This window comes from Sus scrofa, chromosome 12 (genome assembly GCF_054392235.1).
Source record: "Sus scrofa isolate SSC_HxYL_T2T_F1_AM1 chromosome 12, Sscrofa_HxYL_maternal_Yorkshire_Landrace_v2.0, whole genome shotgun sequence".
Taxonomy (NCBI): Eukaryota; Metazoa; Chordata; class Mammalia; order Artiodactyla; family Suidae; genus Sus; species Sus scrofa.
This window is the reverse complement of record NC_139394.1, coordinates 55,355,181-55,371,621: the sequence shown is the minus strand read 5'-3', so window position 1 is coordinate 55,371,621 and position 16,441 is coordinate 55,355,181. Positions and strand designations below refer to the sequence as shown.

Sequence of the window (16,441 nt, the reverse complement as noted above, 5' to 3'; positions counted from 1 at the left end):
TTCTTTTTTTTTTGTTGTTGTTGTTGTTGTTGTTGTTGTTGTTGTTGTTGTTGCTATTTCTTGGGCCACTGTCACAGAATATGGAGGTTCCCAGGCTAGGGGTTGAATCGGAGCTGTAGCCACCGGCCTACGCCAGAGCCACAGCAACGCAGGATCCGAGCCGCGTCTGCAACCTACACCACAGCTCACGGCAACGCCGGATCATTAACCCACTGAGCAAGGGCAGGGACCGAACCCGCAACCTCATGGTTCCTAGTCGGATTCGTTAACCACTGCGCCACGACGGGAACTCCCCAACAAGTGTTTCTTACAGATAAGTTTATAAAGCACTATGTGCCTGGATATGCCATCTAAAGGTCTCCAGTTGACAGTAACATACCCGACTGTAACCAATGCGAATCACAAACATACTTGCTGGGTAATGAAACTGCAAAGGCAGAAGGGGCCTTAAGGATCACCAAAGGCTGGTTACTGGTAGAACCGGCCTGTCACTGAGTCCAGGATTCTCCCCACCACAGCACCCCTTCCTCCGCAGCTCACAGCTTACCTACTACGTCACAGGAACATAAAGGGCATCATTTTATTTGTGAATGAGAACGGGTGGTGCACAGGAAATAACAGTGGCAAGGGACTTGGGAGACACGAGTTGGTCCCCAGCTCTTGAATTATGTCATGTCTCTGACTTTTTTTTTAATCTGAAAAATAGTAGTAATAAAACCTATTGCAAATCACAGCAATGCAGTTAGGAGTGGGTTCATTCCTGGGCCTGGGGTGGTGGCTGAAGGATCCAGTGATGCAGCAGCTGCAGTGTAGGTCACAGCTGCAGCTCGGATTCAATCCCTGGCCAGGGAACTTCCAGATGCCGTGGGTACAGAAAAGAAAGGAAAGGGAGGAATGGAGGGAGGGAGGGAAGGAGGAAGGACTGACTTTATATGAAAATTGGAGTCAAGTTCATACCTCGATTTGTTGCAGGATATCTATAACCACATCAGGAACAGAAGAATCGGCCTCCAACTTGGCAGAACAGAGTGAAAGCTGGCGAATGAGGCTGCCCAGCTCCCTGCACCGAGCAGGAAGTGGGTGCTCCCCTCGGTCGGTAAACTGAGTAACAAACATCTGTAAGGCCCGAATGGCTCCTCGATGGGCAGCTGCCAGCCTGGACACTGCCCAGGACTGGCAATAAATGAGATATGAGAGTTATTTCAATATTCAGAACTTCTAAACAAGTAACCCAACCCTCAAGAACATTTACAGCCAATCTTCTTTCTATATAAGAACTATTTCTATCCTGTGAAATCAGATTGTTATGGTCATTATACAACTACAGATGTGATAAATTCATTTGAGTAATAAAAAATTAAAAAAAGAACTATTTCTACTATGAAAACTTTTTCATAGTAAAGAGAATCGTAAAGTTTAAAGGTTTTCTTTTTTTTCTTTTTTTGGTCTTTTTGCTATTTCTTTGGGCCGCTCCCATGGCATATGGAGGTTCCCAGGCTAGGGGTCGAATCCGAGCTGTAGCCACTGGCCTATGCCAGAGCCACAACAACGCGGGATCCGAGCTGCGTCTGCAACCTACACCACAGCTCATGGCAATGCCAGATCGTTAACCCACTGAGCAAGGGCAGGGACCGAACCCGCAACCTCATGGTTCCCAGTTGGATTCGTTAACCACTGCGCCACGATGGGAACTCCAGGTTTAAAGGTTTTCTAAAGGCAAAGTCTTTTCCCTATTATGCTCAGTTTCTTAGAAGGTGACCCCAAACTCTGAATATTTAAGGTACTTACTCCCTAAGAGGTTTCTACAAGCACTGAAAGCAACATTAGTGCAGAGAACCCACACATAATACTAACAAAACACTGGAAAAGTAGTTTATAAATAATAAGTATTAATCATAATTAAATTGCATCATACCTTCTTAGTGTGTTTAATTTTATGTGGACTCAATTTATCCAATTCTTCCTGGATTTCTTTCACCTGTTTTGTAAAGGGGGAAAAATGAAAACTTCGTACCTTTCCATTGATCTTTTTTGTAGAAGAGGATACATCTTGTCTTGCCCAAATACAATCATTATTAATTCAAGTCACTTGAAAATGAGACAGGCTGTTCATTCACGCACCCTCAAAATAGTTATTGGTTTCCAATTCAAGATGGTGACTAGAGCCCAGGGTTCACCTTCATCCCTCGGTCCCCAATGTAAGAGGAATTTAACATGAAAGAGCAGAGGTGGAGGTGACTCTGGAAAGGTAGGAGGGCCAGACCAGGAAGTTTTCAGTGTCATGCTCAAGAATTCAGCTTTCACCCTCTACATTACAGAGCACCACGAAACCTTTTAAGTACAATCTCTAAGGCAGCAGTGCAGAGTAAGGACTAAAATAATACAGAACAAAATCTAACTCAGGCATTACTTTTTAAATGAAAGAGTCTAGCTTTGGGCTCAGCAATAAGGCTAACATGTGACTCAGAAACACGTTCAAGGCTTACTAATGAGTAAGGCATTAAAGTTCAAACAAACATTTTTTAAAAAATCTACCCACAGAGTTCCCGTCATGGCTCAGTGGTTGAAGAACCCAACTAGGAACTATGAAGTTGAGGGTTTGTTCCCTGGCCTCGCTCAGTGGGTTAGGGATCTGATGTTGCTGTGGTTGTGGTGTAGGCCGGCTGCTATAGCTCCAATTGGACCCCTAGCCTGGGAACCTCCATATGCTGTAGGTACAGCCCCAAAAAGCAATATATATATATATATATATATACACACACACACACACACACACACATATATTTGTGTGTGTTTATGTATAATATTAAAAACATATATATGTATATACCCACAATGTAAAGAATGTAAATATCTGTTTACCAGCCACTAAATGTGTTCTGAAAGACACTTAACACATTCTTTATTCTTAAAGACAAACTATTAACTATCTACTAAGCTTCTAGTACACAATAAACATGAGACAGGTGGGAAACTAACAAGGTCCCTTTCCTCTAAGGCTGCAATTACTGGGGACCAAGAGTTTCTGGGCAACTGATTCACTTAAATCTGTGTGCAAAAAATAAATGCTGTAGTATTTTTTTTTTTTTAAGAAAAAGACACATAGCTTTTAATAGAGTCTCAAGAGTCTATGACCCCAAAAAGTTAAAAAAAAAAATCAATATATTAAGAGCTTGGCCATAAACACATAGTGCACAAACACATAAGGCAGAGGATGAAAAGAAGAATTATTTGTCTGCATGTTCAGGAAATTTAGCCTCACGAACACATTAGAATTCACGTGCAATACTCTGGTGCTGGCATCCCTGAGACAGAAAGAAAACAGGAATTCCCTGAGAAGACAAAAACAAGGTGGGGGGGCCCTCCCTGAATCCCGCACCTGCTGCTGGAGGACGTAGAGCACTCGGGCAGAACGGACAGCCTGCTCCTGCCTCCTGACACGGACCCTCCGCTCTTCATCAGGATCCAAAGCTTCCTCCATGCGATCTGAAAATATCATCCCCCCCAACCCCAAATGGATTATAAATCATATACCAAAACTTAGAAAAACTCCAGTTACTCAAAAGGATAATAAGGTTGAAGATTTCTAGTTTCAAGAAAAAGCATGAGGCTGTCACAGCAAAAAATTTCAGTTTTCATCAGCCAAACGTCTAGGGATCAGCAAGTGGGCGTGTGTACTGACTCAGAGATGGAAGGGGTGTGAAGACGCTGACTAGACAGAGCTACCCTCCAGGCAGGACTTTCCTGAACCAAATCCCACTGGACAGCCTGGTCTGCTGTCAGGCATCTCTTACTAACTTAAAATTCCTTCTATTGAGCCCACATTTATAGTGCTTTCAATTAAAAAAATTACTGGTCTATTTTTATGCCTAGCAAGATTTCTTTCACACGCTCTTATCTTGAACCCAGAAGAGAAAGCCTTGCTCAAATGTATCAAGATCAAGGGCTAAAATTATTTGAGTGTCCAAAGTCTTCGACTATTTGTTGGGAAGCAGACCCTCACACACACTGCGGCTCCGCATTTTCAAATGATTCATTCAAAGAAACTGCTTCTGGAACACTGCCTAAGGGATATGGAGTCTATTCATTCCTTCTCGTCAGTGGTTTTTAAATACATTCATACGAAACAAATTCTTCTGCAAAATTCCAACATGCAAGTCAGATGAAAGCGGTATTTTAACAGTAAAACTGTATTAGATAAATTCCGATTTTAAATATTTACTCACTAAAAAACAGTAAAAACAGTAAGGCTGCTTTGAAGAAAGCAAAAATCTGAAATTAGGAGCTGCCGATACAGATGCAGTGTCCTAGAAGCCTGTAAGCCCAACTGTTTCTCTCTCTTGCTTGGGCTGCACGGCACGGAGGAATCCTGGGTCCACGTACCTAGATGACTGTACGTGCCAACTGGCTCCAGTGGGGCTTCTAATCACTCACCGTGCAGGTGCCTCGAGTCTCCAGAGCTGCCCTGGGCAGCGCGGGGGGCACCTTAGGGCTACTGGGAGGGCAGCTCCCATCGGGGCCACTGTCAGCACTACCAGTCTACAATGAGGTATGTGCAGAAATTCAAAGTAGGCATTGACAGGTTTCCTGCCAATTTACCATTGTCAGGACATTTTCATCATAGCTTACAAACTACTGATTTGTGATAGACTGAAAATGTAAACTAAAACACCAACAAGAACAAAAAGCCACCCAACCCAGACCTTCCCCACTGAGTCTTAGCAGCTCCGCCCTAAAGGTCCCCTGGCTGAGGCTCCATCACCGAGCAGCGGGCCTCGTGGCTCTGCTCCCCTGGGAGCCTGGCTTCTACCAAACTGTGCCATGGAGCCACGCCACAGACCACAGCCGAGAGATGCCAGGAGAAATGAGCCACAATACTTCTGTTAGTCTGATGTAGGGATGTTTTCAAATTGCTCATGATATATTACACAACATACTCTTGATGAAGATCCACCAGAGAAATTTCTTTCCAGCCTCAACTCATGGAATAAGTTTTTCCTTATGGAATTATTTTTTGTTTGTAAAGTCTGCAACTGATCACATTTTCCTCTTTAGCTGACTGTGAGGAAGCTCAGAAACAAATGCCTAATCCATTCCTAATAAATCTGATTTTTCCCTGTGCCAAAACATCTTCATTTACATATTTCTGTTCTATTTTGTTCAATTTGTTCTTGTAAGGCACCTTAAATTCCTTATGTAGTGTGCACACATGAATGTACGCATATACGACCTAACTTTAAAATGGAAAGATGGAGTTCCCTGGTGGCCTGGTGGTTAAGGATTCGGTTGTCACTGATGTGGCTTGGGTTTGATCCCTCGCCCAGGAAATTCCACATACTGTTGGTGTGGCCAAAAAAAAAAAAAAAAGCAAAAGATGATTATAGACTATGTATTATCCTAGAACAGTGTCTCCTTTTGATGCTAACTCCCTATTCCTTGCAGTTTGAAAGCAGGACTTGACTCCCCTACTTGTTAGCTCTGGTAACCCCAAATTTTTCAGGTGGAATACATCTTCTACTCCCCAGGGAAATGCAAGGGGGTAGAGACCACTGAAGAATTGTTGAGAACAGTATATGATTATCATACACCTTCCTTTCTACCCTGCAGTCGCATATTTTATTTGTATATATAACTCCCCTTGTCACTTACTGTGTACTCACCTAAACACTACCTAAGTTAGAACCCGTTTTATCTATAATGTACATGTACTATGCTCTTTTCTGAACAAATTAAAAACAATTAAAAAATAATTTTGCCAGAAGGACTTCTGGATAAAGAAGCAAAACATTCCAGGATAATTTGGACTCTGGTGCCAGGAGACCTAAGGTTCAGACAGCAGGCACGGCAATGACCAAGCGGGGCCCTCAGTCAGTCGATTTACCATATGCAGCCTACAGAAAGGGGGCTGTTTCTGGTGCTTCTGCTGGAGAGAGGGGCTAGGGCAGGGCCAACTCTTCAGAAAAAGACACTAGTCAAACTCAAAGTCCCTCTGTCTTGTCACAAGTGCTCATTCTAGTGACAGAAAGAGAAAATGGCATGTGATGGGGGCGGGGGTGCTTGAACTATACCTTCGCATGGCATCTTTTCAAAGTCATGAGTCCGATTTTTCTCACCTTTTTTAGTTACCTCTTCAATTTTCTGGATGCAACTGCTCAGTTCTTTCTGGAGTCGCTGAACTTCCAACAGGGTTTTGTGCTCGCACAGGCTTTTGTGGTCCCCTGCGGTGGGGGGCTGAAGTCCTGGGTCACGAGTGGGGGGCGAATTTGGCTTGGGGAGCTCCGACTGCCCTGGAGGAGACGTGCACAGGTAGACCGTGGCTCCCGAGCTGGAGATTTCGACTTTGGACGGCTGGCGGCGGCCCTGCCTCTTGGATTCCTTCCTTTCCAGCCTCTGGGCAGACACGTCATGCTTGGCGCGTCCACACTGCTGGGCAACTCGGGGCTGGCTCCCGAGATGACGTTCTTTTATGTGTTCTTCAAGCTGTCTCCGCTTTACATCCCTCTTGGCTAGGTGGACGGCATAGCTAAGTCTCTCTTCTGATATGACAGAAAACGAAACAGAACTGCTTAGGTCAGGACCGTCTCTACACTGATCTGACTCATTGCATGAGTGCTTCAGTTTTTCAATTCTAATTCCATGTGGGCAAGAGTAGCGGATTGCCAAGTTGCTCGAATGTGTAGGAACATTCCTATTAAACTGCAGCTGGTTCTTTAAAAAAATAAATAAAAGTAAGCACACATTAGAAAAACAACATATTGCATAGTTGGTATACGGCTATCACCAAGCTTCACCCACACGGCTATTAGCGCTAGGAGGTACTTTTCTGTCGGGCTGAAAGAATCAGCCACTCCACACCCCCCTGAATTAATCACACACGCGTGGGTCTCCCCTCCAATCACCCGGTCGCTGGTGTGACCAAGAGCACACTGGGGTCCTCCTCACAAACGCCACCAGAAATCTGCAAACAAAACCACCACGTTCCTCAGCTTCTCAGTTCCGGACGTCGGCCCTGTGTCAAAACGTCCGGTTCCTGCAAGCGCCCAAACAAGTCACTACAAGAGCTCCTAAAAATTGCTCCACAGAGGCGCCACACGGAACCTAAGCCACTGACCCTCCTTCTTCAGGTCTTCCCGAGATTTTTCACCTGGTAGGTGAAAATCTTTTAACCTGCACCTAAGCACATCTTGCTGTCCACAAGAGCCACTTACACCTTCTCATGCAGGTTTAAGTTTTTGTCGGTTATAATCATGATAGACATAGGTTTTGTTTTTCACTTCACAAATAGGGGCGTGTTTCATATTCCCAGTTTTCATTATTTTTCACAAATGCATTTTCCAAAATCCAATGAATGGCTTTGTCACGCTTAACCAAACCACAACCTTACTATGAAACATTTAGATTGTTCCAGGTTTTCCACTAATACAAGTATTACTTCAATGACTATTTCCAAGCATTCAGGTTTTTTCCTTTCTTTAAATTATTTCCCTAGGATAAACATCCTGTTCTGGGATTACTGTGTCAGAGGGAGCAGGCAATCCTGTGGCTCTGGACCTGTCAATGGCAGGTAACCAGTTCTAGAAGAGTCCATGCCTACAGATTCAGTGAGGCCTGTGCTGAGGTGCCTGTCCTTGGAGATGGCCTCCCAGCTCACACAGTAAAGGTGCTGATATAATCACGCGGATGAAGAGTCAGTGCAAAATAAACCCATTGTGATAAAACTTAAAGAAAGTATTTTAGATGAAAAAAGTAGAAGTTGTAAGAGAGAAAAGCCATGGTTACCATCTGAAGGGTCCAGAGAATGAGGCATAGTACTTGGAACTTACAGCTTTGCTGGAGAAATCTTCCCCCCAAAGTAAAATAACCTAAAACACCTAGGGGATTTGATGGAAGCTCTAGGGAAAAAATATGACTGAATTCTCTAATCTGGGTGTAGTGAAAGGCTTTCTCATTAGGTCTCAAAATCTATATACAATCAAAGAAGAGAGTGATAAATCTCACTACATTAAAATAAAAAATTCTAAAATTTATGGTTAAAAGACACCATAAACAGGAGTTCCCAGGTGGTGCAGTAGGTTAAGGATCTGGCATTGACACTGCTGTGTCAAGGGTTCTATCCCTAGCCCTGGAACTTCCCTATGCCACAGATGTGGCCAAAAACAAAACAAAACCAAACCAAAAAACCCACCATAAACAAAGTCGAAGAACTGAAAAACTGGAAGAAAAATATTTGTAAATACAAAGAGTTCCCTGTGTATAAAGAAATATTAAAAACGGAGATGAAAAAAGATCAAAAGTCAGTAGAAAATGGTAAAAACAGGATGAAACACAATTAACCACAACAGAAAAAGATATAAATATGGCCCTTAAATATATGAAAAGTTAGTCAAGCTCATAAAAACACAAATTTAAAAAATACCGAGGCAGCAAGAGGTCAGCAAAAGTTAAGAGGTACCAGAGCACAAGCTGCCGGGAGGCTGTGGGAAACAGGCCTCTGTGGGGTGCTGATGGAGGCTCACCTCCGAGAGCGGACGTGGGCAACACCCAACACGCCATGCACACGATTTCCTCTTGACCCAGCAGTCTCACATCTAGGAATTGATCCTGAAGATACATCCCAACAGGAGTTCCCATTGTGGGTCAGCGGGTTAAAACCCAAATGTTATCCATGAGGATGTGCGTTCAATCCCTGGCCTCTCAGTGGGCTGAGATCCAGCGTTGCCGTGAGCTGCGGTGTAGGGTCACAGATACGGCTGGGATCCAGTACTGCCATGGCTGTGGCACAGGCCAGCAGCTGCAGCTCTGATTCAACTCCTGGCCTGGGAACTTTCATATGCCATGGGCGCAGCCATAAAAAGAAAGAAAAAAAAAAGATATACCCCAACAATACATATGCACAGGGTCACACACCACTGCAGTGTTTGTAACTGCAAAGCACTGGAATCAACCAAAATGCCCATGTAGGAGCACGCTGCAAACCATGCTCTATCCACACAGAGGAGAAGATGAGGCTGTAAAGGACGAGGAAGATCCGTGTGAACTCATTCTCAGATATGCTGTTCAGTGAAAAGAGCAAAGTGCAAAAGGAGTACCTGTAATATACCACCCTTGGAAAAAAGGGAGAAATGGAGTTCCCTGGTGGCTCAGCAGGTTAAGGATTTAGCATTGTCACTGCTATGGCTCAGGTTGCTGCAGTGGCGCAGGTTTGATCCCTGGCCCCAGAATTTCCATGTGCCATGGGCACGGCCAAGGGGAAAAAAAAAGAAAAAAAAAAGGAGAGAAATACTTCATGGGAAAATACACATGCGTCTGATTATTTGTGCAAAAAGAAACACAGGAAAGAAAAATCAAAGGCTAATAAGACTGGGTGTCTCCAGGGTGTGCTAAGAATTGGGTGGAAAGGCTGGAGGGAATGGGGGAGGGGATAACACTCCACTGGATGTTCCTTTTTTACAGGTTTGTTTGGAACCACATTCATGCTTCACACAGAGACGGGAAGGGAGAGAAGAAGGGAGGGAGATGAATAAATACAATTCCTAAGGATGAAGGAAAACCCTAAAAATGAACGCTAACAAACCAAAGAGAATTTTCAACAAAAGTGAGGGTTAAAAAAAAATGAACCCAATTAACTTTTGAACACAGGATTTGGACTATATTTCCATTACTCTAGAAAGCTCTCCATCGGGCATTACTCAGTATTAGAAAGTAACAAACTGGAGTTCCCGTTGTGGCGCAGTGGTTCACGAATCCGACTAGGAACCATGAGGTTGCGGGTTCAATCCCTGCCCTTGCTCAGTGGGTTAGGGATCCAGCGTTGCCATGAGCTGTGGTGTAGGTCACAGACGCGGCTTGGATCCTGCGTTGCTGTGGCTCTGGCGTAGGCTGGAAGCTACAGCTCGGATTCGACCCCTAGCCTGGGAACCTCCATATGCCATGACAGTGGCCCAAGAAATGGCAAAAAGACAAAAAAAAAGAAAGTAACAAACTACTGACACATGTGACAATGGGGATGAATCTCAGAAACACCACACCCACTGCAAGAAGCCCCCAGACAAGAGTACATAGTATATGATTCCATTTATATGACGTTCTAGGACACAGAAAACTAATCTACGGTGATACAAATCAGAATAGTGGTGGCCTGTGGGTGAGACTGACTGGGAAGGACACCAGAGGGATTTCTAGAGTAATGGAAATGCTCCGTATCTTGACAGAGGCCATCAGTTATACCTGTGTATACACTTGTCCAAACTCAGCAAATGCACCAAGATGTATACATGTAAATGTATTCACTGCAGATGTAAAATTTACATCAAAAGAAAAAACTGGCAAACAAAGAATGAATTCTAGTGTATGATACACATGCTCAAATACTTAGCGTACTCCCATCGGCCATTTATTTGATATGAGTCCAAAAGGTGGATTGAAGAATGGATTCTAGAGGGATGGATTGACGGATAAATATGCAATGAAACAACTACGGTGAAACAGTGATGGAATCTACGTGGTCACTGTAAAATTCTGTCTGCCCTATGTTTGAAGAATCTCATAAATACAGTGTTGGAGGAAAAGACGTTTTGGGGACAACTGCGTGAAGCTGAATAAAGGCTGGTTATACGATACTACTAGAGAATTATTTTTTATCTGTTTTCCAAGATGTGACAATGGCTAAATCTAAGAGGTGATTTAAAACGTGTTCGTCCTTTTCTTTGTTGGAAATGTTTCCTAACAGAAATCTGAAAAGAGAAACAAAACGAATCTACCTGGGTCTGAAGTTTCCTGGGGTCGTTCCTCTCATCCAGCTGGACACTAGATGCTAGATGATCACAGGTTGAGGCGGGTCTGCCTGGCCCCATCATGTCAGAGGGCGTAGAATAGTGAAAGCTTAGTCATCGGCCAACAGCTCCCCCCTAAAATCATTGCCTAAGAGAAAAGAAAGTGCTTTCAGACCAGCAGTATTCAAACAAAGGGAAAGAATAAGGAAAACACAAGGCTGTGCTCATGGAACGATGTTCTGGCAGTGCCGAGCGACCTCGCGCTGCAGAGCCAAAGCTGAAGGACAGGTAGAGGACAGTTTCTTCCACGGACAAAAGCAGCTACGCTTTTGAAACTTTACCTTCCAAGAGAAGAGGGGGACACACCACCTTAATGACTATCTCTTGAGCCCTTTTCATTCCAAATTTCAAATCTCAAGGGTCGCCAGTGAGACATTATTGCAAGCCCAGAGCTCTGCTCTGATAAACAAGCACTTTCCAGCAGGGGAGGTTTATGGATATACAGCCTACATTAATAAGTCCTAACTACTAGTCAAAAAGCAGCATGCTTTACTCCTCGAGGGAGCCCAAAAGGACCTAACTCTGCAGGACTCTAAGTAAACCTGTGTCAACAGAATACCTAGACTGATGCCAGGAACTGCCGTTACCCAGCTGACTAATCTCTGCACACCTTCAATTTCCCCCCAACTCCCCCCACCCGATATTCACACACAGGGTTTAACAGACAGGAAAGTGTCTTGTAAACGACACACACATCATTGCCTCTCCCTATTCTGAGTGCCTCCGTATAGACACTACTGTCCCTGCACTCAGGTGCTTATCACACAGTTGCTTGTGTTGTCATTTACCTATTTCACAGGTATCTGTCTCATCTTCCCAGCTAGACAAGGTTCCTCGAGGGTAAGGGCCTTGTCTTGCTCTTCTCTGAGATTTCCCACAACACAGTGCTTTGAGCACAGTAGACAATTTAACTCAACATTTGCTGAATTAAGCAGATTTTCCATAAACTGACTAGTTAAATGTTAAATGTAGGGGGAGTCTGTCCTCTCAAAGAATCCCACAGGAACTCAACTGGGAAATTCAGGTTTGAAAAGAAAAGAAAAAAAAAAAAAATCCCTAATTTAAGCTTCTGAATAAACCCACGGATTGCAGACTGGACTTGCTTAAAGACTGCTACATCCGTAGGCATATAAAGACTCCTATTTCTAAGGCTGCAGAGACATGATCAAAAGCGAAGATGGAAGGAGCACACGAGGGAGGCGATCCCAACTGGCTTGACGTCATCACAGTTCAGGGGCTGGAGCCGCAGAATGAAGGAGCCTGCAGAACTGGGGCTAGGACATCTCTGACTTTTATGTGGAGGTCAGTACCTTCCCCCTGGATGCCTAAGGCCTAATGGTCCATTCTCCAACAGGAAAAAGCCAAGTGACCCCCACAGTTCTAGGATACCCCGAGTGATGCTACACACGCACACAGACACAAGCACACATGAAGTCCAGGGACACCCACCCCTAACTGTTCCCCTATTGCAAAGTCCTGGGACACCCCTCTCCTTGCAACCTGTCCCTTTCCCATTGCACCAGGAAACCTATTTGTCACCCCGTATATGGTGAGGCATCTCCATGAACTATCTCCTCATCCTGAGACACCCCTAAGAGCCTGTGCCTTCATCCACAACCCAGGACGAATCCCCCCCAAACTGTTCCCTCCCAAAGAGCCCCAGGACCCCCTCAAGTTGTCCCCTATATATACTACTGGAATGCCCCCCTCAATCTGTCCTCCCCCTCATAAGTTTCTCCCAAATTGTTCCCCCTGACCCTGATTCCAGACCCTCCTCCAGCCTGTCTCCTCCCACCCTGTTGGGCAAGATCCCCGGACCAGCCAATGCCTGTTCCCTCCCTTGACACCAGGGGCACTTCCTCAGCTTCATTCACCCCCACGGCCGTGCCTGCCCTGGACACTCCTGGCACATTCTCATAGTCCGGTTCCTCCCCTTCGCACCTTGGGCAGCTCCATGACCTGGTCCCACGGCCACAGGTGTAAGACACCCCCTCCATCTGGCTCCGCCCCACCAGCCCCAGGACACTTCCACCTCCCGCCTCCCCCGCTGAAGCCCCGGGGCCCTCTATGGACTGTCTCCTCGGCATTCTGAGGCCCGAGACGGCAGCATTCGATCCTTCTTCTGCACACCCAGTCACCCACACTGCGGCAGCCCCACGCCCTGACATGGGAACACCGACAGTTGCAAGCATCCCCAAAGACACAGCCTCAGACATGGCTCCACTGGGTCTCCTTCTCCACAGACCTGCGACACCTTCAGAGGCTGTCTCCCCATCCAGAGGTCCTGGAGCCCTGGCAGGAGCGGGCATCTCAGAAACCTCTCTCCTTCCCCATATACCTGAGCTATCCCCAGAGCCAGCAGCACCCACCAGCGGCCCAGGGGCCCCAGGAGCAGCGGGCACTCCCACCGCCAGGGAAACGCTAGCAGCTGCCGGCATCTCAGCAATCTGTCTTTTTCCCAATAAGCTCAAGAGACCCCCAGAGAGTGTCTCTCCTTGCTCAGGCCCAGGCACCCCCAGGGCTGTGCGCAGGCCCACAGCCATGGATGTTCCTACAGTCTGTTTCCCTCCCACCAAGCCTGAGATGCCCCCGAGGCCCAGATTTTCCCTCATGGGCCCAGGCACCCTGGCAGTGGCAGGCATCCCCATCCTGGTGGGATCCTTGGCATCTGTAGGTCTCCACACTGTCTCTCTCCCTCCCCACAGGCCTGCAACACCTTCGGAACCAGCATCTTCTTGTGCAGGCCTAGGCGCCCAGGCAGCTGTGGACACCCCTGCGGTCACAGGTACTCCTGCCATCTTCTTCCTTCCTGGCAGGTGGGCGAAACCCCCAGAGCCAGTCTCCACCCCTAGAGGACCAGGCACCCTAGGAGCCACGGCGGGCACCTCAGCAGCTGCAGGAACCCTGGCACTCTGTCTCCGTCCCCAAGATGTTGGGATACACTCAGAGCCAGTCTCCTCTCCCACAAGTCCAGGTAACTCAGGAGCCACAGAACCGGGAACCCCCACGGCCTGTCTCCTTCCCCATGATCCTCGGAAAGGCTCAGAACCAGGGTCCTCTCCCACAGGCCACACCTCCTCCGGAGCCACAGGTACCCCTGAAGCCACGGGTATCCTGGCAGGATGAGCCCTGCCCCACAGGTTCATGTCATCCCTGGAGCTGCTTTCCTGACACACAGAGCCAGACACCCACACAGCAGCAGGCACCCTGGCAGGTATGCTTCCAGACCTAGGCGCACCCACAGCTGTGGGCACCCCTGCCGGCGCACACCTGTGCTTGGACACACCTGCTGCCTCTGGCATCCCCACTGTCTCAGGTGACCCCTCAGCCTGTCTCCTCCTGCTCAGACATGAGGCGTCCCCACAGCCGGGCTCTTGATCCACAGACCCAGGTCTCCCTAAAGCTGCAGGCACCAGAGCCGCTTGCTCCCCCATCACCTGACTCCTTTCCCACAGACTCAGGACATTCCCACCGCACATCTCATCCCGGACAACCCCTGGCACTGCATCAGCCACAGGCACCCCCCGAGCCCGCTGCCTAGCCCACAGGCCTGGGACACCACCGAAGCTGGTTGGTTCTTCCACAGCTCCCGGAAGCCCCGCAGCCTGGGACACCCCCACAGGCTGTTCGGTTCCCCAGGCCCTAGGTACTCCCATCACCTGTCCTATATTCATTGGAGCACCCCCGGAACCTGCCTCCTGCTCATCAGGACCAGATACCTCTGCAGTCTGTGTAGCTTCCCATGACCCTGAGTTGCCTCCAGAGCCTGTCTCTACCCACAGAGCCTGTCCCCTTTCCTTGAATCCTGGATCACCCCCATATCTCGCTCCCTCTTCAATAACACAAGGTACCCCTACAGGCTGTCCAGCGCCCCACAGGCCAGGGAGACCCCCAGGGCCTGTCTCCTCTACCGCTTGTCTCCTCCACCATAGGGCTGGGGCACCCACAGAGATAGTTTCCTCCGGTGCAGCCCTGAGGACCCCCATGGCCTCGGGCACCGCGGCAGCCTGCACCCTTCTCCATAAGCCTGGGGTATCCCCGCAGACTGCCTCCTGTGCCAGAGCCCCAGGCACCTGCACTGACTGCTCTCTCCCCCACAGACCCAGAGCGCCCCCATAGCCTAGCTCTCCTTCCACAGACCTGGGTACCTCCACAGCCTTGGGCCACCCCATGGCCCCAGGCACTCCCACAGTCAGTCCTTTTCCCCGAGAGCCTGGGGCAACCCCATAGTCTATCCCTTCTTTGGCCCCAGGTACCCCCACAGCTTGTCCCCTCCCTGGCAGGTTTGGGGCAATCCCAGAACTGGCCTCCATAGCGCCAGGCAAAGCCACAGAGGGTATCCTCACAGGCTGGCCCTGCCCACACACGACTGCAGCCCTCTCACAGCCTGCCCCCAGGCCCAGAGCTATAGCTATTCCTGAGTCCCCGGGGGCTGCCCTACCCTGCCCTTTCACCCAGGGTCCTGTGAGACCACCACGGCTGGTTTCCACCCAGGAAGCCCGGCCAGGAATCCCCCTTTCAAGCAACCCCTCTCCTGCAGGCACAGGATGGAGTTCGACTCTGCTTCCTTCCCCACATCCCGAAGCTGCCCTCATGGCCTGCACCTTCAACCATAGCTCCAGAATGCTCTCGTGCCCCATAGATCCCGGGCGACCTTTTCTCTCACAGCCCCGAGGGCTCCTATAAACCGACTCTTCCTCCTCCCCACTGCCAGTCACCCACACAGAGCCGACAGGCCCCACCACCTGGGGTATCCCTACAGCCCCGTTCACCCATACAGTCCCAGGGTCCCTTGCAGCCTCCATAGAGCCTGCAGTGCCAGGTGTCCCCGCAACCTCGTTCGCCCCGGCGGCCTGGGCTGTCCCCGCTGCTTGTCTTCTCCCCCACTGTCCCCGGCAGTCCTGCAGCCTTTCTGCACTCACACAGCGCGTTTGCCGCACGGAGGACCTCGCCCAGCGCTTCGCTCCACGGCCTCCAGTGGTCCTTGAACCCCATCTCTTCCCCCACGGCCTCCGGACTCCACGCCCAGACCTGCTGGGCCCCACGCAGCGGCCCGGCGTTTCTGCGGCTGGCTCGCCCCCGCGCAGCCCCCGCAGGGCCCCCTGGCCAGCCATCCCGCTCATAGCTCCAGGACGACTCACGCCTTCCCAAGGCAGCTCTGGGGCACTTCCTGTCTTGGCACCAGCTCCCAAGGCGGCTCCCCACACGCACTCACACTCAGCTCTAACCCTCGCAGCCTTCCTCCCTCACAGCCCCCTGCCCCCGCCCTGTCCCGGACGCCCGACTAAAGCCTCAGTAGAAGAAACGAAAATTAGAGCCGACGAGCGGCAGGATCTGCCCCGGGCCCAGGTCTCCTCTTCCCTACGTCTCTGACTCCTAACGCAGCTTCCCAGAATCCCCCCAGCTCTGGCCCGAGCCCACCTGGCCTGGGGCTCGGCGCGGCTACCGGGAAGCGGGCAGGGGGGGCCGCTATTAGGCCTAGCTTCCGGCCGCTCGCCCAGTCGCCATGGCAACAGGCGCAGGGTGGCTTGGGAGCCGTTAAGGCTCCGGAGCCACCTAAGGGTCCAGGGGCAGCGCGGCGGCAGGTTTTGCAGCCACCGCACATGGGG

At 49.0% G+C, this 16,441-nt stretch overlaps 2 protein-coding genes across 12 annotated transcripts in view; both read right to left on the bottom strand.

Moving 5' to 3' along the window:
• The window catches only part of KIAA0753 (KIAA0753 ortholog), a 55,640-nt gene extending 39,334 nt beyond the window's left edge, over window positions 1-16,306 (bottom strand). For 4 of the 10 annotated variants that reach the window (XR_014821517.1, XR_014821516.1, XM_084985478.1 and 1 more), the window contains exons 1-6: window positions 11,621-11,759; window positions 10,761-10,920; window positions 6,114-6,708; window positions 3,380-3,486; window positions 1,916-1,978; window positions 958-1,173 (exon numbers count right to left, since the gene is read on the bottom strand). Coding sequence is in view for 7 of the 10 variants with exons in the window: in XM_084985478.1 (XP_084841604.1) it covers window positions 958-1,173; window positions 1,916-1,978; window positions 3,380-3,486; window positions 6,114-6,708; window positions 10,761-10,856 (1,077 nt within the window). In the remaining 3 variants the exon portion in view is untranslated. Of the gene's footprint in view, window positions 1-957; window positions 1,174-1,915; window positions 1,979-2,014; window positions 2,145-3,379; window positions 3,487-6,113; window positions 6,709-10,760; window positions 10,921-11,620; window positions 11,760-16,253 lie in introns of those variants that run through there. The other 6 variants (XR_014821515.1, XM_084985480.1, XM_084985481.1 and 3 more) reach the window with 4 other exon arrangements.
• LOC146398354 (uncharacterized) lies at window positions 12,406-16,306 on the bottom strand. 2 transcript variants are annotated; one of them, XM_084985396.1, is made up of 2 exons: window positions 15,392-16,306; window positions 12,406-14,877 (listed from the first exon to the last, which is right to left on the bottom strand). In XM_084985396.1, exons 1-2 carry the CDS (start codon window positions 15,444-15,446, stop codon window positions 12,524-12,526), a joined length of 2,409 nt encoding a protein of 802 aa, XP_084841522.1. In that variant the 5' UTR covers window positions 15,447-16,306; the 3' UTR covers window positions 12,406-12,523. The 2 variants fall into 2 exon arrangements, with proteins under 2 accessions (XP_084841522.1, XP_084841521.1); XM_084985395.1 differs by having other exon boundaries at window positions 12,407-16,101.
• Window positions 16,307-16,441: the final 135 nt, after the last annotated feature.